The 24,526-nt window shown below is 42.5% G+C and overlaps 1 protein-coding gene across 1 annotated transcript; it reads left to right on the top strand.

Annotated features, from left to right (window-relative positions):
* The first annotated feature begins 153 nt into the window (after nt 1-153).
* On the top strand, nt 154-23,081 carry tm7sf2 (transmembrane 7 superfamily member 2). The gene is made up of 11 exons (XM_083641966.1): nt 154-185; nt 4,638-4,723; nt 8,260-8,456; nt 8,864-8,918; nt 11,375-11,569; nt 13,013-13,116; nt 16,711-16,830; nt 17,246-17,414; nt 17,596-17,676; nt 19,383-19,505; nt 21,785-23,081. The coding sequence occupies exons 2-11, from the start codon at nt 4,645-4,647 to the stop codon at nt 21,943-21,945; spliced, it is 1,284 nt and encodes a 427-aa protein (XP_083498092.1). The 5' UTR covers nt 154-185; nt 4,638-4,644; the 3' UTR covers nt 21,946-23,081.
* Nucleotides 23,082-24,526: the final 1,445 nt, after the last annotated feature.

The raw sequence follows: 24,526 nt of genomic DNA, 5'->3' as shown, positions 1-24,526 counted from the left end.
CTCTCTCCACCCTCTTCTGATGACAATGGAGGCATCTGATTGGCTGGGCGACAGTTCGTGCTGAAAACGTGTGTTTGGGGGCGTGTCTACCTGCACGCCTACTCGCCTAGTTCCATCCATTGTATGGTTCCAGCATCAGTGCACAACCGCAGATCGTCCTGTCTACCCCTCCATGCTTTACACCGGTAAGACACACACTACTAGCTGTATTAAAGCCCAAACAGCAACTACTATTTATACACACACTATCTCTCTACAAAGCCTTCATCTGTGTAGAGTAGAGGAGGCTCCGTCATGTGTTTTTCTGTTGTGGTCATTTCAGTAATTTTGAGTGATGACACGGCCTATTATCTGACGGAATGTCAGTCTACAAAGACACTAGTATAGCAACTATGACTGTAAAACGACCAGCTATGCTTCGGTGATTATCAGCAATGAGCAATGGCAGTAATACCGTCCAGGCTACCCACCGCATAATGTCATGATAATCATGGATAAAGCTCTCTTGGGTAGCATGCTGCCTTCAGGTGCTCCTCGTAAACCCTGCGTCCTAATTCGGAAGGCACTAGCATTAATATGACATGTCGCTCGTTCAGGTCGGTCTATGGGTTCAGGTGCTTCTGGTTGGGAATAATATTAAATGTATGGACCCGGAAGCAAAACTAGGGTTTTTGTGGCTGTGTCATAAAGCGGCACAGTTGGTACTACTACAGCACAGCAGCAGAATGAAGTGGTAAAAATGTGCATAGTGCATCAAGCATGTAATTAATGTTTAATTAACTTATCATACCGTACATAAGATGTGTGGTCACTTAAAAAGGATGTAAAAAACAATACTAGCATAACTACTGATAGAGAAAACTAGTGATTGTCCAAATAAAGGCTAATGTGATGTACATTTTCTCTATCAACTACCTACATAGAATGTGAAATACATCAGTTAAACCGCCAGTAATTGAAATTAAGGACTCGGCTACTCATAACACATGTCCAGTACCCGATGGCAACATAATTAATATGCTTCTTTACAACAATTATCAAGTCAACCTATTGTCTGAAAAGGTTTTATCAGACTCATGAGAATAAATGTCTGTTGTTAACCACAGTTATACTGTATTAAGAACATCCTCATCTCTCAAAGCTATCATTTTGCCTCTTTGAGTTCAAAACTCAGTGAGAAATGTAATCTCTGTATATGTAATACGACTAATAGTGTGCAAATTGAATGTTATTTTATTGAGTTTTATTGAATGCAGGCTGTTAAAGGTTAAGACTGAGCATGCATGTTTATAAGGTGTTACTAATAAGGTGTTGACAGGGGCGGGGCGACCCTCTGAGTCCAGAGGGGGGGGGGACCATTAGTCTCTCCCGAGACTCAAATATAACGTTGAATCGCTGCGCTCCGCATACTACATATGTGAGTCTGTGCCAGTTCACAGCCACTGCTGGTTTTGAAGGCGGGTTGAAATTGAATGAGTGACAGTTTGTAGCACCGATGAGAGAGCGGTTCGAAAAATGGGCTGCGCCTCCCGTGTTGTCTGATTGCAAAGTCGTTACTGATTGGAGAGGACTGAATCCATCCCTGGTATATGACTGGCCAAGTGAACGGTTCCCTCCCATAACCAGCCCTCTGAGGGAAAGTGTCCCAGACCCAGAGAGAGCTCTGCAGCATGCAGTAACGTCGTGTATCAGCGTAAGAACTCTCACGGGTCTGGCGTTGTGACTAGCGGACCATTGACAGTGGGCCACCACACGGTGGCGCCCGCAAGGACCGCTGAAGACAAATTCGCCTTTTTTTTTGCATGTTTGGATCTTTTTTAGCCATATTTAGAGGAATATCTCATTTTAAACACACCAGTGTTTTCGTCTATTGATTGAATTTCTCACACACACACACACACACACACACACACACACACACACACACACACACACACACACACACACACACACACACACACAGGACAGCATTTTGAAAACAACAACAAAGTTTGGACTACAGTATAGAAATTGGGTGCTATGTTTGATGTTGACTTTTTAGCTTTCACTCTTGTGTTCTTCACTTGGATCAAATACGGTTTAAAATCCCTTGCAACCTCTCTCCATAGCTTTGACTTCTCTTGTGATTCTTTGTATTCATATTTTGGTATTTCTTCTACATTATGGGCAGGAAGCTATTATTCCGACCCTAGCACCCCCTACTATTAGCTGTACAGTTTGTAATGCTGCACCACCGACTTTATTAAATAGTCATTTAAAAGCCCCTATATCCAAAAACACAATTTGTCACTCATTGAGCCAAGTAATATTATGTCCAAAAAAGCATACAGTGAAGAAGAAGAAGAAGAAGAAGAAGAAGAAGAAACAGGCTCGAAGAAGAAGAAGAAGAAGAAGAAGAAGAAGAAGAAGAAGAAGAAGAAGAAGAAGAAGAAGAAGAAGAAGAAGAAAAACACTGAGGACAGCGCATGGCGCTCTATACATGCATCGACTGGTGAACGGTCCAGCACCACCACCAATGGACAGCGGCAGGCTGTCACAGACAGCAGCTCCTGTCACAAACACAACAACACAGCGCACGGACAGTGTCATGGAGTTATCATTAAACAGTCACCTTCTGATATTTTAGCAGCACAAATGCTGTTAGGCTATTGTTGCATAAACCATCGTCGTCGGCGCCATGGATTCTACCAATAATTTGCTCAAACAAATGAATACAGTTTGACATTCCCATGCATACAGAATTGCCATACAGACACACAGCCATATAGTCAAGCAACACATAGCCTAATAAATAACCAACACAACAAACTACAGGCTATTGCAAGCCTGCCTGATCCGACTGTTGTCACCCATAGACTCAGTAGGCTCGCCATCAGCCCCATTCTTATCGCTGATAAACCTGCTAGTAGGTCGGAATGGCTGTTATCAAACAACTTTATATTTAGGCAAATACATTTTCTATCTAACTGGTAAAAAAAAAGATAATTTCTATTCTCCCGTCTTCTCAACTGTCCCAACTCCCAGGCAGGCTAGGTAAATATAGTAAGCAACACATCTGACTAAAGTGTGTAGGCTACAATAAAACATAACAGACAGGTTGCTGATATGGGATTCATGGCTTCTGCTCAGATATGAAACACATGGCATGTTTGTGCCTTCCAACCATAGCATTAAAGTTAGTCAGACTTTTCTAGTAGAACAATGTACTAGCTTATACTGAAGTATAACCATGTAGTAGGCTACATTACTAGTTCATTTGAGCAAAACATTAAAAATAAGAGCAGCTTAAGGAATTTATAAATGCCCTTTGTAGCAGCAGTGTAGGGACTAAATATCTGCAAATGACATCTGAAAGACAGGATGCTGTTGAAAAATATTTTAGGCTGTCTTCAATTGTGCCAAAACAACATTGGTGAGCTTTGTGCAAAGAAGATACAGGCCCACTATTGCATTAATATTGGTATCCTATTTTATGGTTAAGTAGCCTATATTTGCATGCCATTGGTATTGTTATTATTTTTTACTGGGAATAGGCTACTCATGCATCTCTCAGGCTGCAGTAGTGTGTGAAGTGAGTTAACGAGCAGCTGTGTGCAAGCCTTGCGCTCTCTCTCCCTCCCCCGCTCTCTCTCACGTCTCGTCTCTCTCTCCCTCTCTGTCTCCGTCTCTCGTTCTCTCTCTCTCAACAATGCAACAAAAATGCATGTTCAGTCAGGCAGATTTCCCCAAAGGTCGGCCCACAGTGGGCCCTTTGTGATGGGTGGGCCCGTGGCGGCCGCACCCCCTGCCCCGGCGTACGCTCCGGTACTGGGTGTTGAAGGTTCAGTTGCAATAAAATGTACTAGTTCTGATAGTCAGAGTACACAATCACTGGCCATATAGTCAGGCCTCGATCACAGAGTTGGCATGCAGCCTCGATCTCCTCTCTCTCCAGAGGGCTTTCATAGTCCACTTCCGTGGCTGATTCCAACTCCGCTCAGGTGTGCTCGATCAGTAGCTAACTGTCAAGAGGCCCAAGGGCCAAGTCGGCATCGACCGAGGTGAGGAGATTGCTAATGGTAGCTTCTTCAAGACTAACAAATTGAGCTCTCCATGGTGCTGAACCTGTGCTCACACATTTTGACCACTAATTAGCCATTTTTGCCCATTTAGTCGTTTAGTTAATTAAAAATTCGGCCCTGTAGCAGTCTGCTCGGGAGCCCTGCCAGTACCTGTGCCAAATATGAATGCTGTCAGGCCGGCGGTGTCCGAGGAAAATGAAACGGAGACACAGAGATACATAGACATATACTGTACATATACGTAGGTTTGCGCATTTATCAGTAAGATTGTTGATTACTGAAATTACAGTACTGCATTATCTCATAGTATTATCTTGTGGAGGCCTACGACTGTACTAGCAAAGTTCATCCTGTAATAATTATTTTGTATTTGTCAATGGGAAAGTTTTCTTAAGAACCAACCAGCATGGCCAGCAAGACCGCTACTTGTTACGTTCCCTATTATTTATTTATGTCATAGACTGGTAATTAATATTATTCATTGAATATTGCTTTTCATTTGTTCCTAATTTGTCTTTGATATTTGGGGCCTTTTTTCTTATTCTTTTAAAGATATTTGCCTTAACATTTTCACAGGAGACCAATGATGACGAGGCTGAACAGTCACTCGATCAAACGGAGATCCTCACACAGCGCAGAGAGGGAGTTTGGAGGGACGCTGGGTGAGTCACTGCAGGATGCTCAGTCTAGCAGCTTGTTCTGTTGTTGGCTCCATGTTTCTGCCACCTCCTCACTTTGAGAAATGTCTTCTGCAGGTAAGATGTTTCCCTCCATAAAATCATGAACAGATGGCCAACATTATATAGATCCATTAGCAGCATAATTTGCTGCATCGGACCACAAAAATCATCTCTGCAAAACTTTCAATTTCATTCTATTCATGCAACAGCTGCAAATTTTTGTTAAACTTGCTTAAAATGTGTTTTCTGTCTTTGCCATCCTCTTTGGCAGGGGATAAAAGCAGCTACCACAATAAACATAAACAGAAGATACAAACTGTCACAACAGACACAAGGACAAATATGGCAGAAAATTCACTGGGATAGGGTTACTTTTAGCTGCTACTAATAATTACCACAAGAGTCAAATGTGTTTATCATTTTACTCACTTTTAACAAACAAGGTTGTGAGCCTATTTGCTTCCCCATTGTGCTTGAAGTGAAATCATTTTGAGTCCAGTTAAAAAAGACCATGAAGTTCTCACAGATGAATGAAGATATGACAATATTGAATGATCCACACATTTGGGGATATTGTTACACCTTTCTTGACAAGAAATGCAACTATTTTGCTACTATTAAGTTATTTGAAATGGTTTAATTATTCGCCTGCTAGCATAAATGTAAATAATCTGCCACATGATACATCAATAGTCTCACTTGTCCTTCAAATGTGTGGCATGTATCGGTTAATAACTCATACAACCTCAGATCCAACAGTTGGTTACATTTTAAAGTGCCAGCTGTGCGGACTGAAGCTGGAAAAAGGAGTCTATCGTATTTTGGTCCTTGGTCTTGGAATGACCTGCAGACTCACGCTTACCTCAAGCTGCTCCTGCAGCAATATATTACCCCCCCCCCCCGAATGGACCGCCTTCTGCAACCTTTAGATTTGCAGTTGGTCATGTTTTGTGATTTTAGTCTTTGTCACATACTACTTCTTCTAGGTTTTATACCACTTCTGATGTCACCATATAGCTCAGTGGTTTTATACCACTTCTGATGTCACACTGCTGATGTAGCCTTGTACCAAGACGCTGATTACATTACACTGCATTACATTGCATCAGCGTTTGGATACTTGTCCCCTTTTCCGGTCGGCGGTTTTGGTTTTCCCTGATTTACGTGTCCATAAACGTTCAAATCCAACATGTAATGTACTCACCCTCAAAGCCACAGATGTTAGGAAGCTCTACGGAAGCGTCGCCGGGACTTTGTATATTCCTTATTGTTCAATAAACGTGCATTTTATCCCAGATGTCCGACTTTTTCTCCTCACTTCTTCTTTGTCCCGCAATGAATGAGTGCACCGGCTGTCTACTGCGCCACAGCGGCTCTATAGCGGTTGGGAGGTGTATTGCACATTGGTTATATACACCTCCCAACCGCTATAGAGGCGCTGTGGCGCAGTAGACAGCCGGTGCACTCATTCATTGCGGGACAAAGAAGAAGTGAGGAGAAAAAGTCGGACATCTGGGATAAAATGCACGTTTATTGAACAATAAGGAATATACAAAGACCCGGCGACGCTTCCGTAGAGCTTCCTAACATCTGTGGCTTTGAGGGTGAGTACATTACATGTTGGATTTGAACGTTTATGGACACGTAAATCAGGGAAAACCAAAACCGCCGACCGGAAAAGGGGACAAGTATCCAAGACGCTGATGTAGTGTAATGTAATCAGCGTCTTGGTACAAGGCTAACTGCTGATGGTAGTCTTTGCTCTACTTGTATTGTTGTCTTTGTGTTGTTTTGTTTTTACATCATGTTACCAACATGTATAACTTGATGTGCAACTTGGCTGCCTTCTTGGCCAGGTCACAATTGTAAAAGAGGTCTCACATCTCAATTGTTTTTATCTGGTTAAATAAAGGTTAAAGAAATAAAGAAATCAAAAGAAAAGCATCTGGGTGTCTGGGTAGTGTAGAGCTAAAAGCACTCCCCTATAGCACTGCGGACACCCGGGTTGAATCCCTGGTAGCGGTACTTCCAGCTTGGTCAGTGTTACGGGGGTGCTGTGTGTTTGTGGCCTGTATTAATGTGTGTCTCTGCTCACTGATCCTCTCCAGCCTCCCGCTCCCCCTCCCCCTCCTGCTGTGGCACCTGTGCAGGAGAGCACAGGTGTACTCACTCTGCCAATCAGAGGCTGCAGCTTAAAACCCTGGGGCCGGTTGCACCAAGTGGTCTCAACTATGCCTGGTCGTAACTCCTACGTCGGTCTTAGTTAAGACCAGTCTTTAGAGTGGATTTACGCCTGTTGCACCAACACGGCTTACGTCTGGTCTTAACTACGCGGGTCGTAGCAATGCGCGTCCATGTGAATTGCCAGGGAATGCACCCTGATTGGATGATGTTGCAAAAATGTGCCTCGCGACCTGCTTGGAGCGTCACTGTGCCACTACGCTCTATCAGCCACTACTGTATGTGCATCACTACACCCTCCCTCATCCCACCCTCCCTCGCTCCGGGGGAAAAATGGCGGTGATTGAGCCAGACAGACAGTCTGAATGAAATTGAATGTAACGTTCCCAATTCTATGTATTAAATTCTAAAAAATGAACGGCAACATTTGGGAAGGCTAAGCCGCACAACTAGTTAGTTATAATCTAACATCGTGCTTCAAAGACGGAGAACTGGCTGTGTTACGACGATGACGGTAAGGACTCAAAAAGGTCTCCGCGGAGATCTCTGTTACAGGCAGGCACTACGCCTCCTCCTCACCAGTCGTAAGAGTTACGCCTGGGCTTAGTGAAAATAAGGCTTAAGCCGTCTTGGTGCAACCGGCGTAGCTGTTAGGTTAAAGTTATGACCAACTTAGCTTAAGACTAAGACCAGTTGGTGCAACTGGCCCCTGGAGAGTCAGGGCCAGTGGGCCATCTAACAGCGTGGTGCAGTGTGTGTGGTGCTTACCATTTTGGTGTTGTGATTTGTGAACCGGTGCTCGGTTAACCTGCAACTCTCTTGAGAGGGTGAATGCTGACTCTCAGTCTGAGAGTGTGCTGCCTTTGGCTCTCTTCTAGAGAGTGTGTTAATTTTATTTGTTTACCTTTAAAGCTAACACCCTTCCTTTGTTTTAGGAAGTAGTCCTCCATTGGTGTTCCTTTTATTTACACTTATTTTTGTAATAAACACGGATTATTGTGGAATCCTCTCCCTGTCTCCTTTGTCCCCCCGTTACACCCTTTCTCCCCTGGGTAACTTGGGAATGTAACAGTCAGACACAATTGGCCGTGTCTGCGGGTGGGAAGCTGGTGGGATATGAGTCAGGTTACTGCACTAGTGTCTCCTCTGTTCCATCTGTTTGGGGGGGAAGAGGAACTGGGGCATGCACTGGGGAACTGCACATGTATCAGAGGCAGAGGGGTGGAGCAATGACCAAGCCAGCATGTGGAATTGACTTAAGTACAATTGGGTGGTCGTTCTAGTTACATTTAACTTCCTTTTCTTTTCTTCTCTTCTCTTCCTTATTCCCCTCCCAGGTGCCACATGCATTCCTATCTTTCTTCCCCTGACGGTGCTCTACCTGCTCAGTGTGAGTCGATCACCTGAGGCCAGCATGCTTCGGTGGCCGCCTCTCTTACCCTCCACCAGTCACCTGTGGGACCCGCTCGCCCCGTTGCTGCTCCTGGGATGGATCGCTCTGCACATCTTCCTCTATCTGCTGCCGCTCGGAAAGGTACAGTACATCTTGAATTAGAACCAGCTGTTTGGAAGAACACCTCACTCAAATACATCTGAGAAGTAGAAATTGTTGCTTCTGGAAACATTTGTTTGGGCATATGTTGCCTTTGATATTATTTCCAACCACTGCAGCAGCATCTTTGAGCTAAATGGTGTATGAAAGTAAATACCCATATTCTATAATGAGCATGGATGTATGATGTATAATGACATATTAATTCTAAACAGCCAACCTACTGTATACATAAGCTGCAATTTTGATTAGCGTTTTCAATTAAAATATCCACCTGCACAGATTCATTGTCTGAGCCTGTAATTGTGTTCTAGCTGTTTGTCTATTATAGATAGAGAGATGACATACTGATGTGTTCAGTGGTGTAAAATGTATGTATTTTCCTGCAGCTGTCAGAGGGATTAGTACTGAGGGATGGGACCCGCCTCAAGTATCCCATAAATGGTATGGTGGGGAGAGTTTTGTATAACACCTTTCTTTATGTTTTAAGAGCTCCAAAATGCATATTTTCCATTTACATGTAAAAAATAAAATAAAAAATCTACATGGCCAAACAGACATGTTTCTTTTAACTTAAAGTGTAACTAACCCCCAAAACACTTTTTTTCAGCTTTTAACCAATATATATGACTTTGGGGGTGGTGTGTGAAGAATTCTGGTCAAAATGTCCACATTTAAGACCAAACTGTTGCCATTCTACCATTTGTATCATTTTTCAGCAGCATAACTGGCATAAGTGCCCTCTATGGGTGGAACACTGCTTTTTTTTTGCCCTCAAATGAATGGGAGATTTGGTACAACCTGACGTCATGTTGTCCCCAAAGACTATGGGATTTCAAGATAGTTACTCCCCTACTCCCCCTGTACCCTTTCCCAGCTCCTCACAACTCAAGCCTATTGGAGGGAGGGGTTATTGTGTGTTTGCAGCTGCAGCTCCGAGGCTCCCCAGCCACACAGTCACACACAGACCCTCACCTGATGTTAGTCTGCCAGGACTCATGTCATGACATGTAGCTTTCTGCTCAGTCAGTGACAGACAGCGTGCTGTCAATATGTAAAAAACAACGAAACAAGCCGTGTGTGCCGCATGTCCGTCGGTGTACAGGGCAGACAGCTCCCGAACAGAGAGAGAGAGAGAGAAACAAGCCGTGTGTGTGCGTCCGTGTAGGCTACAGCAGCGGACAGAGAGAGAGAGAGAGAGAGAGAGAGAGAGAGGCTGCAGGAGCACGCGCAGCAGCTGAGGAACGAGGGGGAGAGATTTAAGCAATATCACATGAGAGGGAGTGCTGTTGTTGGCTAATATCGGCACTGCTGTGATTCGGTCGTAGGCACGAGGCCGCAGGCCGAGTGCCGAAGATAATCACAGCAGTGCCGATATTAGACAACAACAGCATGACCTCGAGTGTGATATTGCTTTTATACAACAGTTCTATTAAACAAAGTTGATTAAAAAAATGCAAAAAGCTGAGAAAATATATGATTTCTCTATTTATTCCTCCGCCAACAAAAATAGTCCCCTCAGTTTTCTGCTTTGCCGAAAATGTAGCCTAATCACTCAGCCTAATTAACTGCAGGCTGTCTACTTTACTACTGTCTAGTCTACAGCTGTGAAGCGTTTTGTTGATTAGGGCAGCTGTGAAGCGGAGTGATCTACACACAATGAAGCGCCAGTGCGTTATCGTGAAATATCGGCACTGGTAGGATCCCTCTTGTCCAGTCAAATTGCCCGGCCGGAACTACCTGTTGTATAAGTGTCATTATATCGTAATATTGGCTTCGGGCCTCGCAACGGGCTCGGGCCAATTCATTTCATAACTCCTCCGGGCCGGATCGGGCACGGGTCTGCATGTCACGGGCCAGGGAGGGCTCGGGCCGAGATTTCAGGCCCGCGCATCTCTCTACTCCGAGCCCCCGCACCAAAATGAGCCTCCCTCAGCGACTTTCATCCCCGCCGTCATTTCCGCAAACAAATCGCAGTTTAGCGCACATGTAAAATATAACGCTATACTACGACGTGACAACGTGACAAAGCTGCTCTAAACACATCGGCTACTGTAATATATTTCCCTGCATCTCATACTGAGATTAGATCGGTATTGAGTTTGGACAGACTGAATGGGCCGAGGAGGAGGAGGAGAGCTCTGCAGCTCTGCCCTGCGCTGCGCCCTGAGAGGAAAAATCAGAGGTGCAGTAACTTTGAACAAGAATCACGAAAAGCCCCCAAACGAAAATTAAAAACGGATTTCATGGCGCGGTATATCGCAAGTTGGACGAGGGAATGACGTGGAGAAATCTCGCATTGTGATTACATGAGCGTGAGAGCGGGGCGTTTGTCCTCACTATTGTGCTGTGCTCTCGCGTCACTAGTCTCTTTTAACGTAAGTTACACAAGCCGCCACACACATACATGGGAGAAAAATAATTTAATTTCTAGTTCGCCACTGAATGGCCAAATTGATATAACTTTCAACCATTTTGAGCAACGCTGTTTCCATACAGGCCACCAGCGTTGGCTAGTTGTTGATATTTATAAAGATATTGCAGCTCTCATATAAATTATTTTCGAGGCGGTGGGCAAACTGTAATGGCGTCGATTTACGGAAAAAATTCCTGAGCTGAGCACAGCCAAAGAGTATAGTATAGACAAGAGGATACGTCATTTCTTGGTTTTTCCCATAGATTTTTTCAAATCACCGTTTTGTTACATACCTGGGGGGTTAGTCCCCCTTTAACTTTCCTTCTCTCTGTTGGCTCTGTCCTTTAACAAAGGTTCACCATGTTACACATTGATCTCAAGTTCCACCTCTTCCACATTTTCCCTTTATTTAGAACAATCTTCCTCAGTTCTCCTGTCTCTCTACCCCTTGCCTCAACATTGTGTTGTTGTTTGTCTCCCTCAGGTTTCTATGGCCTGTGCATTAGTGTTGTGTTGCTGATGCTGTTGCTGTGGCTCGGTGCTCCTCTGGGCCATCTGTTTGAACTGCTGCTGCCTCTTGCAGTATGTGCAATCGGGGTGTCCTTCCTTCTCTCCTTCTACCTCTACATACGCTCCTTTTGGGCACCTCACCATGCTCTCGCTTTGGGGGGCAACACAGGTGAGAGTGGCGCTTGATCATTAAAGGGAAAATCCACCCTAAAGCATTAAACCACTGTTAATAATCAGCAAGGTCCATTTTGTTTGGTGGTGTATTTTTTGGTGGAGAAACCGTCTGTAGCATTGTCCCCCATTGGTTAACTGACTTTAAAGGGAGTGAGGAACGATCACTCGATGGCTGATGCCCGATGACTCTGATGTAGCAGGGCCATTAGATAGTGAAACAATTTTCTGCAGTCAAAATCTATTGCTGGAAATATCTTGAGAGCTATCTGCGGGGGGGGGAATTATACATATATATATATATATATGTATATATATATATATATATATATATATATATATATATATATATATATATATATATATATATATATATATATATATATATATATATATATATATATATATATATATGCTGACAGCAGGCTCAATAGACAATAATGCAATGCAGCCGCAAGTACTTTATTGACCTGAAGATCTCTCACTCTATTACAGCATTACTATTGTTCTTGCTCTCCCCACCTACTGTACATGCATGATCCCCAGCTAAGTGCAACAAGTTCACGCCCCCTTTTTTGTGGGATGGGCAGGGGGGTTGAAAGTCATTCTGAGAAATGTAGGAAATCACTGAAATACAGTAGAAGCAGATGAGGGAGGTTGAGAAAATGGCTACACTAAAAATGTAAATTTCACAAAATAACTCTAATATGAATCTTTGTTTGAACATTAATTGTGACCAGTGTTGGGGGTAACTCATTACAAAAGTAATATATTACATGTAATATATTAGCAGTAACTGAGTAATATAACTTACTACCAATAGGATTTCAGTAATATTATGCCAGTTATTTTGTCAAGTAACACAAGTTACAAATTGAGTTACAATTTTTTATTAAATCACATATTTAAATAAATATACAATCATTTCCTAATCAAATTGTGTGTTTTTATGAAAATAACCACTATAGATGACAATAACAAAGGAAAAGGATAACATTTCGAATTTTGGATGGTTTACACTGACTTCAAGACGGCTTCAATTATTTTTCAGGATGGTTCTGGGGCAGCAATGTCATCCTGTTACTGCAGTTATTTTGGTGAAAGTAATGCAAAAGTAGTGTAATAAGTAACAAGTTACTCTACACAGACAGCAATATTGTAAAGTAACTTATTACTTTCAAATGAAAGTAACTAGTAATATGTAATATATTACATTTTGAAAGAAACTTGCCCAACACTGATTGTGACGCTTTTTTAAACTACTTTATGCTGATAACATGAATGCAAGACAATTGGATCATCTTTCAAGGGCTGATATTAATATCACTGTTCACTTATGTACAGTAACTGTGTGGAGTGGAGACCCACAAAAGTCATAATTATACATCAGTCAGATCCTTAGCTGGATTCAGTATATCTGTTCATTGCTGTTCCTGTGTAGGAAACCCCCTGTATGATTTCTTCATGGGACGGGAGCTGAACCCACGGATTGGAAACTTTGACCTTAAATATTTCTGTGAGCTGAGACCGGGTCTGATTGGCTGGGTGAGTTACAACTGACGAAATTATGACATGCAAGTTTGTACTGTTAGGTCTGGGGTCAAATCGCTCTCAGCTTTAAGCAGTACAGGAAGTGGATTTGCTTTACAGTGATGCAAACTAGTCACTTTTAGGTCACAGTCACCTTTTTGACCCCAAAATAGGGCACTGATGGGAATGCTTTTGAGTGGTTTTGTGTCTGCCCTGGTATCTGTCACCCTTTTCACTCTCCATGAGTTTGCATCCCTGACTTTAAAAGCCACACACATAATTTATGTTACAAGGTTAATTTACCATGTCTTAAATAAAGTAATTGGGAAAGTACAGTCTGTCTTTAAGCAGTTACTAGTGGTTTCACGTTACATTGTAAATGGCTGGAAACCCTGGTGTACTGTATAAAAAAATGTGAAAGCACAATAAGTTAACCCATATTGAGAATGTCCTGATGATAACTGACACTGTGTAACAAGCTACAAATAACTTTATAACTCTTCCGTCTCTGCTGTCAGTCTGCTGTGTTAAATTTAATTTAATTTAATTCAATAATGTGAAAACATATTGAGAGCATGGCCGTCATTTCTCATGCATGCAGGAAATAAGTAATATTATGCAATAAAATGAGGGAATGCACAAACCTAATTTATAATCATACCTTCAAAACGGCAAAAGTACAAAAATGAGACTTTATCAAATCAAGAACAATTTCATAACCTGCAGTTCCACATTTTAAGTCTAAATCTATCATATTTGCAGGGTTCATTAAAACTGAAAGCAGATTTCTCTAATTGTACGGTGACTTGTGTAATGTACTTAAAATGAAATACTACTGTGATCTTATTCTCTCATTTGTAAGTCTGCTGAATAATTTAAGATACACACTGTAGTGTGTACAATAATTAATGGTAATGGTTTCTGTTTGAGAGCCTCACAAGACCAACAGGAGGCGATGTTGCTCCTAGTCCCAGTCCGCAGCTCAATACAGTGTAAAATAGAACTGTTCGAAGACCTGTATTTGCACTGGTCATAATAAAAAGACAACATATACTGTAGACGGCAGAGGGTTTGCTCTGCACACATGTCACATAATTCCTGAGAGTCATGCTGGAAAATTCAACTGTGCTGAAATTTGTTCTCTGTATGTATTAAATTATTTATTGAACATGTCTTGAACAACTGCAGACTGTCCCAAATATTGACATTTTTTATGGGCTAGTAAATCACATATTAAATGGATTTTGCATGGCATCTGGCATATAGACTCCAAATAAGTATAAGGATGTAAATCAAGTTCATAGTAATCAGGCAAGCTCAGTCTGAGTTACAAGCCTATTATAAACTGATTATGAAATATTCAGACTCCACGCATGAAAGTTTATTATCAGTTCAGATGCCCAGATAATAAGTGTAATATAGGACTGCTGTGTTCAAAGCTCATACCTTCTGCATAGGGATTTTGATATTATATTATGTTACAGAGTACATTGATGTCAACATCATTTTGATTCCATTTCCACATGAAACAAGCCTTCTTTACTGGTTGTTAGTACGCGTGGGCTGCTAAAGATGGAGCTGACTTTCAGGGTTTGTAATTCAGCTATCATTGTTGTAGGATTTCCATGACTTGCAGTGACGTCAGCGGCCATGTTGACTTTCACAACAGCTTTCCATTGTAGCCACAGACGATACAAGTGACCCTGAACAAGCAGATCTTTAAAAAAAGACAAACCCCATCACATCTTCAACACAGAGGATGAGAAAAACAAAACACAGAACAGGGACATTACAGCCATGCTGTGACACAACAGCATTATTACGCACAGCAGAGAGAGAGCGGCTGCGAGCCTGAGGAAAAAAACAATCTCTGACTGAGCATTCCACCTGAAACAAGCTGAGCCATTCACAGCCAGTCTGTCAGCAAAAGACCCGATGAACAAATCAATCAAAAACACCACTCCATTTCTAACACACGTCTTGCGCTGCATGGAGGGAGAAGGTACACCAAATTCAGTTTAAAATTGCAGCACTTTAACGTCACCCTGTTTATCAGCAAAGCATCATGAAACAATATTATAAAGCGTTTCTTGGCGGACCATTTACACACCGAATTTACCAGAAGAGCCGAATAACTTGACCTTCATTGACTGACTTACTTGAACATCCGTCTGTGTCACCATGCAGCCCCCAGTTTAGCCCTTTGTCAGCAACTCGCCGCCTGCAAATATTTCCTGTCCACGTCTTGTTGCACCCATATATATATATATATATATATATATATATATATATATATATATATATATATATATATATATATATATATATATATATATATATAGCTCCAAATCTGTTCATGTTATGTTTGCTAATGCAAGGTTAGCTAACTTACTGCGTGATAAAAAAAATTACAGGAAAATGTAATGTGCTATCTATCTACCGTATGGTCATCACAGTGCCAGTCATGGATCCACTGGCGCTACAAATGCCTCAAAGCTCAAATCCAGTTGATGATGACATTTCATTGGATGAACACAATGCCAATCTTATGGTTGGTTGTTTATTGGTCAGGGCGGGCAAGTCCCCATTGTTGTGAATTGCATGTGGTTTTTGACCAATCATAGATTGGCATGAGATAAATTTAGAAAGGAAAAGAAACGCCCTTGGGTTCCAATTCAATGCATTATGGCCTTGAGGGCACAGACCATGGCACAGACAGAATCTACTCTCCATGTTGCACTGCCCTTTCCCTCCCTGGCCTACAGGTGTCACTGTTGAAGCATTTTAAGAAGATCAACCATGACTTTTGCCAAGAAAAAACACATTTGATTTATATTTTATTAAAAATATATTCTATATAAAATCGCCCCCCTCTTCTCAAAAAATAGAGGTGGCTCCTCCTGTGCCTCACAGGAATAACCTCCCCTGACACACACACAACACGCATGCACGCACGCACACACACACACACACACACACACACACACACACACACACACGCACACGCGCACACACACACACACAGACACACACACACACACACACACACACAAATAATAATGATATGACTCAAAAATCTATAAATATATAAATCTACAATCAATTATAAACAAATAAATACATAAATCAACAAAAACAGGAATACACTCAGAGTGCCCTTGAGAAACCCCAATCCCACCCTTCATCGTAACCGCATCCCCTAATCAAAAAAACTAAACAATTATTCTAACACAAAGGCACAATACAAATCTTGACAAAACATACGTGGGTGACAACACATAAAATAAACCCATCATGAATACATAAACAAAACTCAAATAAAAGCAGACAATAATAATAACAATATATGATTTACAATAGCATCTCATTATGAGAACAGTCACTAACACATTACATTCAGGCGATGTTTCATCATACACAAGGTCTATGGGTCAGCTTGGGGGAAAGTGCGGGCCTGGCGTAGATCTGCATTCCACCGAGTGCATTTTTCTAGTTCATTTTGAGATGAGCTTCTCTACCAATGGTTTGAAAGTACAGGTAAAAGCATTGCTGGTGTTTTCTCATTTTAGTGATGCTGACCAATATTGTCTTTGACTTGATTTCTCTCAGGTGGTCGTAAACCTTGGGATGTTGATGAAAGAGGTGGAGCTTCGTGATTCCCCGTCCCTCGCCATGATACTGATCAATAGCTTCCAGCTGCTGTATGTGGCAGATGCTCTGTGGAACGAGGTGAGTTATGAATATTCACTCTTCCATTTTCCATACCTGCATATTCCTAGTCAGGGTCACAGGGGGCTGGTGCCTATCCCAGCATGCATTGGGCGGCAGGCAAGGAAACACCCTGGCCAGGTTGCCAGTCCACGACAGGGCAAATACATTGACAAACACACTCTCATTCACTATGAGTTTTCCTTTTATTGGAGGGAGCAAGACTTAACTTGGTCATGGAAACAATCTTATCCAATCTTAAGAAGCAGTTTTCATATTTCAATGTTTTTTCTGTTATTTTATTTTATTTTAGTTAGCTTTTTGTATCTACCTTTAATTTAATTGTACTTTGTGTTTGGCAACTTTTTGCTTTTTCTGATATAGTCTTCAACATTATTATTTCCCCTTTGTCTCATGCACAGTTGTGTTTTAACAGGAGGCTGTTCTGACCACCATGGACATTGTGCATGATGGTTTTGGGTTCATGTTGGTCTTTGGAGACCTGGCCTGGGTTCCCTTCACTTACAGCCTGCAGGCTTCCTTCCTGGTGGTGCACCCGCAGGACCTCAGTGTGCTTGGAGCTGCAGCTATAGTAGCACTCAATGGTAACTATGTGTCAGTTTGTCATAAGGCCATATAGAAGTTGCACTCAATGGTAACTATGTGTCAGTTTGTCATCAGGCCATATTGTAGTAAAACTCAATGGTAATTATGTGTCCGTTTGTCATCAGGTCATATTGTAGTAAAACATTATGGTGTGTTAACATTTTTTCTCCTGGCCATTAGGTATTGGGTATTATATTTTCAGAAAATCCAACTCACAGAAGAACAATTTCCGACGAGACCCAACACATCCAAGTGTTTCAAGTCAGTACATATTTTGTTTTCTCAATCTTTTTTTATTCTCTAAATCAACTCTCACTTTTACTCTGTCTTTCTCATTAATGGCTGTTTCAATCAGGAGAGACTAGTGAATGAATAAAATAATATTTATTACACTAGCAAAGTGAATGATGCATTACAGAAAGTATGATGAGAATTATGTATTGTTAGTCTTTGGCTGTTAGACGCCACAGGGAGATATTGAGATAGAGCTGCATCAGCCCAGAGCAGCAGCCAGTTATATCCCCCCTGTGGAGTCTATATACTGGTGGTGGTGGTGATGCCTCTCCTGAGACTGATGAGACTCTTCAGACTGAAGAATCTGATGACTCTGATGCGTCTGCGAAGACTGTAGAGAGGGGGAGGTGGAGGGTGCGAGACTGACAGCAACAAAGTTGGGAGGCTGAATGGGATTGAAAAAGCATATTTTAAGATGACAGCAGCATGTGATTGGATTACAATGGGGGTGAAAAGCAATGTGATACGCTTGCAATGGGGGTGTGTGTGGTGAGAGATGATGTGACGCTATGCTATTGGTTAAAAGACACCAGGCGGCAAACAGCTGATTATTCAATTGAAGCGTGGAAGTTGAGAGGCTTATTTTGAGCGTGTGAACAGATTTGAAGGGGTGGAGAAATAAGAAGTGAACTGAGTAAGCGTAAAGTGCAGATTATAGTCTTCCTGACTGAACATCCGTTAGAACTTCATATCTCACAGCTTGTTCTTCAAAATGTATCTACAGTATATGTGACATTATGACCAATAAAGGAGGTTAGTTTATCCTGCTGCGGGGGAGCCATGAGGATGGCCTCTGCCTGAGCCACCGTTCTGCTTCAGAGAGCCGACACCACGTGATCATATATTTTTGATATCGCGCAACACAAATTGCGCTTCGGCTTGTTTGTGAAAGGTAGTCTCTGTAAACCAGGCACGTCCAAAGTCCGGCCCTGGGGCCAATTGTGGCCCGCAGACAGATTTTTAGTGGCCCTCGGCTTGTCTCTCAAAATATACTATATGTGGTCTTCCACACGGTATTGGTTAATCAAGCAAGTTCAATTAGCTTTTTTCCCCTTCACCTAACGATGACAGCACTATCATACAGTTTGTAGAAGCACCAGGTAGGAACAGCACAGGCATAACGTAATAGTAAACGTAACGTAAAGTACAATTGTATGTGATTTTTTTATTTAATTTTTTTATAACCCATATGATGCGAGAAGCACCTGGCCGCCTGGCATTTTCACATTAGCTAATCTGGCCCCCATTCAAAAAAGTTTGCACACCCCTGAAACAAACAGCAGACGCACATCGGGGTCACCAGTTTAGAGAGGGAGGCAGGAATGACAAGACTGACAACCTCTCTCTTTGACTACACAGCTGTGTGTCGTATTTAGTACCACATCTTAGCTTCAACAGCGGTAGCTAGCTTGGCCAAACCCTGGCATCAACAAAGGTGGAAATCCCATAATGCAACACTCTTAAAGAGACAGTGTCTGTAAGGGTGAAGTCTGTCCATAATCAGATCACCACCTTAGAAAATTAATTTACGGTACTCATTTCAGGATAAAGTATATAGAATGAAACAATACAGATCAGACTCTGGTGCCAGTGGAGGGGGGTTGGTAGTGAAAGATAAACGACCTGATCACTAAAGTCAAAATAAAGACTGTCTTGCGGATGGCTCCCTGCAGAGCTGGAAACCATCGCCACGGCAACGGGGAAACGGCTGCTGGTGTCAGGCTGGTGGGGTTTGGTCCGTCATCCCAACTACCTCGGTGACCTCCTCATGGCCCTGGCCTGGTCTCTGCCCTGTGGTAAGTCCACATGATGAAAACACACTGCAACGTTTGCTTCACACACACACACACACACACATACACACCAGAGTCCTGCACGGGTCCAATTTTGCAAACCTGTGCCCGCTGAGACCCGTCAATATAAGAACCGTGCCCGCCCCGTTACCCGTGATTATCTCAAAATTAAAAGCGGCCCCGCCCAGACCCGTTAATATAAGACCCGTGGCCCGACCCGTTACCCGTGATCAATGAATGAATCCCATCTCCCTCCTTCAGGAACAAATAGGCTACAAGGAGGAGTTAATGGGAAATGAATTGAGAAAACCTGGACATTGTAGCCTACTTGCAATATTATTGTCAATCAAATGTCCCTGTTTCCCTGTTGCAAACACATTTCTATTTTCCAGTCAAAGACTTTAATTGCATCAACTAAAAGCTGCAAATTACAGATGTTTTTAACAGGTATATGATGTGATTGTTGTTGTGAGATGTCCAAATTACGCATGGAGAGAATTACAGCATGCAGCACGCAAACTGTAAAAGGGAATGCGAGACGGGAATCTGATTGGTTTGAATGATGTAACGCTCAGGTTTTGCTAGGCCACACCTGTGAATAATTCTGGACTTACACATGCCTATTTGGAGCTTTGCGCTGAGTGTGTGCCGAGTGTACAGGTCTTTAGCGCGGCAGGGAGAATACCAAAGCGCTTAAGCACACCCCCATTTTGCGGTGCGCTCAGCGCTAAACAGGTGCTAGCGATAAATTACCGCTTTTACAACGATAGGGCCCAAAATGATCATAATGTGTTTTCACAACATAATTCAATCATGAGAGACTAGAAATATTGCGCATTGCTCCTTTCTAATGTGCACACAGCCATTCTACCAGACAGGTAGCTATGGAGCATTTTACATGACCTAGGCCAAGAACAATCTGTAATGTACAGAGCTATGTCGGAATGGAATTCTTTACCTCCTGCAATTATCGAAATAGAAAGTAGATACAGGCTTAAAAGGCAGCTCAAAGTACATCTTACTATTTCATAACTAGTTAATTGTAGGTCAGTGAATGGAACTCATATTAATAATAGTGGACTATGTACCTCATTTTGATGTCCCTAATTACATATGAACTACTATGAACAGTAATTACATTGGCGTTCATATGTAGTTACATGGTACCGGACCTGTAAAATGGAGTGAGTCTATTCAACTGTAGTTCATATGTAGTTACATGGTACCGGACCTGTAAAGAAGCTACCACCTGGGACAGAGATTGCTAAAACCCAGTGTGGATTCAAACCAGTGTACTTCTGATTGCAAAGCACGCAGCTTTAACCACTCAGCCACAAGAGCTTTCCGACTTTTATAGTGGAGTTTGAGAGGATAACTGTATGTCAGTCAGATGTAGTTGTTGTCACTTCGTAGCTTTATTATTATACACAGGGGGGAAAATATTGATACTTTGTTAGCTGTAGATATGATTTTGTCCAGAATTCCTACACTAAAAATTTTAAATAAAATAAAGGTATTGGCTGAGTTTCCCAACAAAGAAGCTTCTTAAGAGTTAAGAAGCTTCTTAAGGAGTTAAGAAGGCTCCAAAGAAGTGTTTCCCAAACGCCTTCTTAAAGGAGAATTTTGGGTTTTTTTAACCTGGACCCCTCTCCTCACATTAATCATGATCTGACGACTCACCCAGTGATCTCCGCAGCCTTTCTGGCCGTCCTACGCGTTGTTTTGAGATCGATCCTCTCCAATACAGTCGTAAAATAGAGCTCCGTGGGGGCCAAGTGGCAGCCTGTCTTTCCTGCATCTAAATAGCCAGTTTTATTCCCGTTTTCGCCACATATCGTCATAATCTCATCCCTCAACAACCACCAGACTGATATTTCCCCCGGGCTGTTGACTGGAGTCTCCCAGGGATCAAATGACCTCATTCGTGATCTCGGTCACCAAGTCTCGTCAAGTCCCGCGATACTTTCCTGCCGGCTGGCCAGTGTATCGTTCCAATTTTAGTATAGCCTACTAAATTGGAACTACTACAATTGGAACGATACAGAGAAGACTGGCGTGCGGTCGTGTATCGTTCCAATTGTAGTATAGCCTACTAAATTGGAACGATACGTTGGCCAGCCGGCAGGAAAGTATCGCGGGACTTGACGAGACTTGGTGAGTCCAGGCCAGTCCAGTTTTGTCAGATTTTTAAATTGATCAATGGTTTCTTTAAGAGCACCACATTGTAATGATTTTTGTGTAATGTATCCTTGTTCCCTCATCTTTACTTTTTATTTTGTTAGGATTCTCACATCTTCTGCCGTATTTCTACATTGTGTATTTCACCGTCTTGCTGATTCACCGAGAGGCCCGTGATGAGAGGCAGTGCAGGATCAAGTATGGACTAGCATGGGATACCTACTGCCGACGTGTCCCCTACAGGATCTTCCCTTACATATACTAGCATGGGATACCTACTGCCGACGTGTCCCCTACAGGATCTTCCCTTACATATACTGAGGAGCAAATCAGCTGGGCTGAACTGGACCAAAACTGGCAAACTGTTTCCTTGTGGCTCTCTGAATCGACAGCAATGACCTGGAATTCTAATCCATTTTTAATCACACAAAGAATACGGTGGGGCGACATCTGCAAGGACTTCACAATTTGATTCAGTCTCGATTCATAAGGCTATGGTTCAGTTGTAAAATCATGTTTGATGCATTGTTATTTTGACTCGTTACATCGTTATTTCTTTCTTCTTACTTTGCTGACCATTTTTATGATTTCACCACCACTACAGTTCCCAGGAATCAGATAACGGTAAAATCAGCCCCCATGTTACGCATTTCTTAGGCTCTCCCCTGCTAATTAACCGGACGTGCCAGAAGGTTTGTTGCACATAACCATCTGGGAACTCGTCCTTGGAATGCTGTTTAGAAAAGGGAAGGCGCTTTCAAAAAATCCTTGGCAGGTGATTAGGTAAATGATTATCACCGACTATCACGGGCTAACTTCAACCACTTAGGACACCCTCCTCCTGATTGGTCTACACCACTGATGGTTTGGACTCAAACGCATATGTGGCAGCATGGCAAGATGTATTTCTTGCGTGATTGTGATCTTGTGAATCCAGCTGCCTCGCAAGGTTACCTGCTAATAGCAATACAGCATAAAAGGCTTTGGCCAGTAGGGTGGAAACAGCGCTCATCATGCTTCCATCTCTCGCAACTCCTTTTTTGTTCAAGATGGCGTCATAATAAAAATTTAAAATGCGGAAAATTAGATCGGAGCATCAAGCGTTGATATTTGCCCATTCCTGCCGAATCGCAGAAAAACAGAATCGTAGTAAACGAAATCAATCAATAAATCAATTTTTCTCCTATAAACATCAGTGCCTATAGACCCTTTTCACGGGGGCCATTTTGTGTCGAAAAGGCAGAATATACACAGGTGCAAGCAAAACACTAATGAGGCTTTCCAAATTCAAATCATGGAAGCTTGAAACCCTCATTAGTGTTTTGCTTGCACCTGTGTTCACCCTGCCTTTTCGACACAAAATGGCCCCCGTGAGAAGGGTCTCTACTATTGGGTCAAATAAAACCGCATTATGTCCAAAACTGTTTTTCTCCATGTACTGTATGCATCTTTTTCAGATTTGCTTTGTAAAGTGTAATGTTACCATTTGAAATGCACTTTAAATAAACACAGAAAAACGTCTCATTGCACTTTGACAAACAACTTCTTGAAGCTCTCTGGACATTCTGAGAAGTATAAAACACTTGCTGAGGAAACTCTTTGTTGTATCAGTAGGTTGTATAATGAGTAAGCTGCAATGTCAAGATAATGTGAACTATTTCTGTATAGAAAAATCTACAGTATGTGAGCCAAATTTGAATCTGCCGCTATCCAAGCACAAAATAGAAAACATAGCACCAAATTGCCGTGACATTTAACAAGCCTACAAGCCTTTTTCACATTTCTGCGTGATGAGAACTAGGCTGGGAGTTTGCTGTGCTCCAAATTCTACTATAAAGTACATGGTTTGGGGTAAATTAGTACACGTAAACAACTGGCTGAACTACAGTATTACAGAATTTTTAAAGCATCATACTCGATAAATAGTTGAAATTGTCAATGAAGCTCTGTACTAACTGGAAGTGACAGATGGTCTCCCAGTAGAACATGGAATAAGTTAAGTTAAGTTATCCTTTATTTATCCCCTTGGGGAAATTCATCCTCTGCATTTGACCCATCCTCTACTAGGAACCTTCCTAGAACTAGGAGCAGTGGGCAGCCACTGTGCAGCGCCCGGGGACCAACTCCAGTTCTTTTGCCAGTACCTTGGTCAGGGGCACTGACAGGAGTATTAACCCTAACATACATGTCTTTGATGGTGGGAGGAAACCGGAGCACCCGGAGAAAACCCACACGGACACGGGGAGAACATGCAAACTCCACACAGAAAGGACCTGGGACGGACCGGCGTTCAAACCCGGGACCTTCTTGCTGTGAGGCAACAGTGTTAACCACTGAGCCACCGTGCCGAATAGGTGTTAAGCTGGGTTGTGAAGGTCAGTGGTCATGCTGTCATCTAAATCAGCAGTTTGGTTCATTAGACATTTTAATGCTGTTTTACGGTTTAGTTTCCCCATGTCTTACATCTTGATATTACAACATTTGAAATGGACCACATTTGCAAATACTGTAGTTGTAGAAGTATCTGGACTGCTATTTTATAAACACTAGGCATCGAGCGCGCTCAATTCCTAGGCAGCTCGTCGAGCTGGCCCTGCAGCTCGCATACAGCTCGGCCGCTGTGCGGGCTCACGTGCTCCTATGACATCACTGATGATCACTGATGATGTCACAACTTCGCATCACTGATGATGACATCACAAATGCTCTTATGACATCACTGATGATGTCACAATGCCACGGCCGAGCCCACCCTGCAGCTCGACCGCTGTGCGGGGCTCCCTTGCACTTATGACATCAGTGATGAATGACCTCACTGATGATGTCACAACTTTGCTTCTTATGAC

The sequence above is a fragment of the Poromitra crassiceps genome, assembly GCF_964638095.1.
Source record: "Poromitra crassiceps genome assembly, chromosome: 1".
Lineage (NCBI taxonomy): Eukaryota > Metazoa > Chordata > Actinopteri > Beryciformes > Melamphaidae > Poromitra > Poromitra crassiceps.
This window is presented reverse-complemented; position numbering and strand designations above follow the sequence as displayed.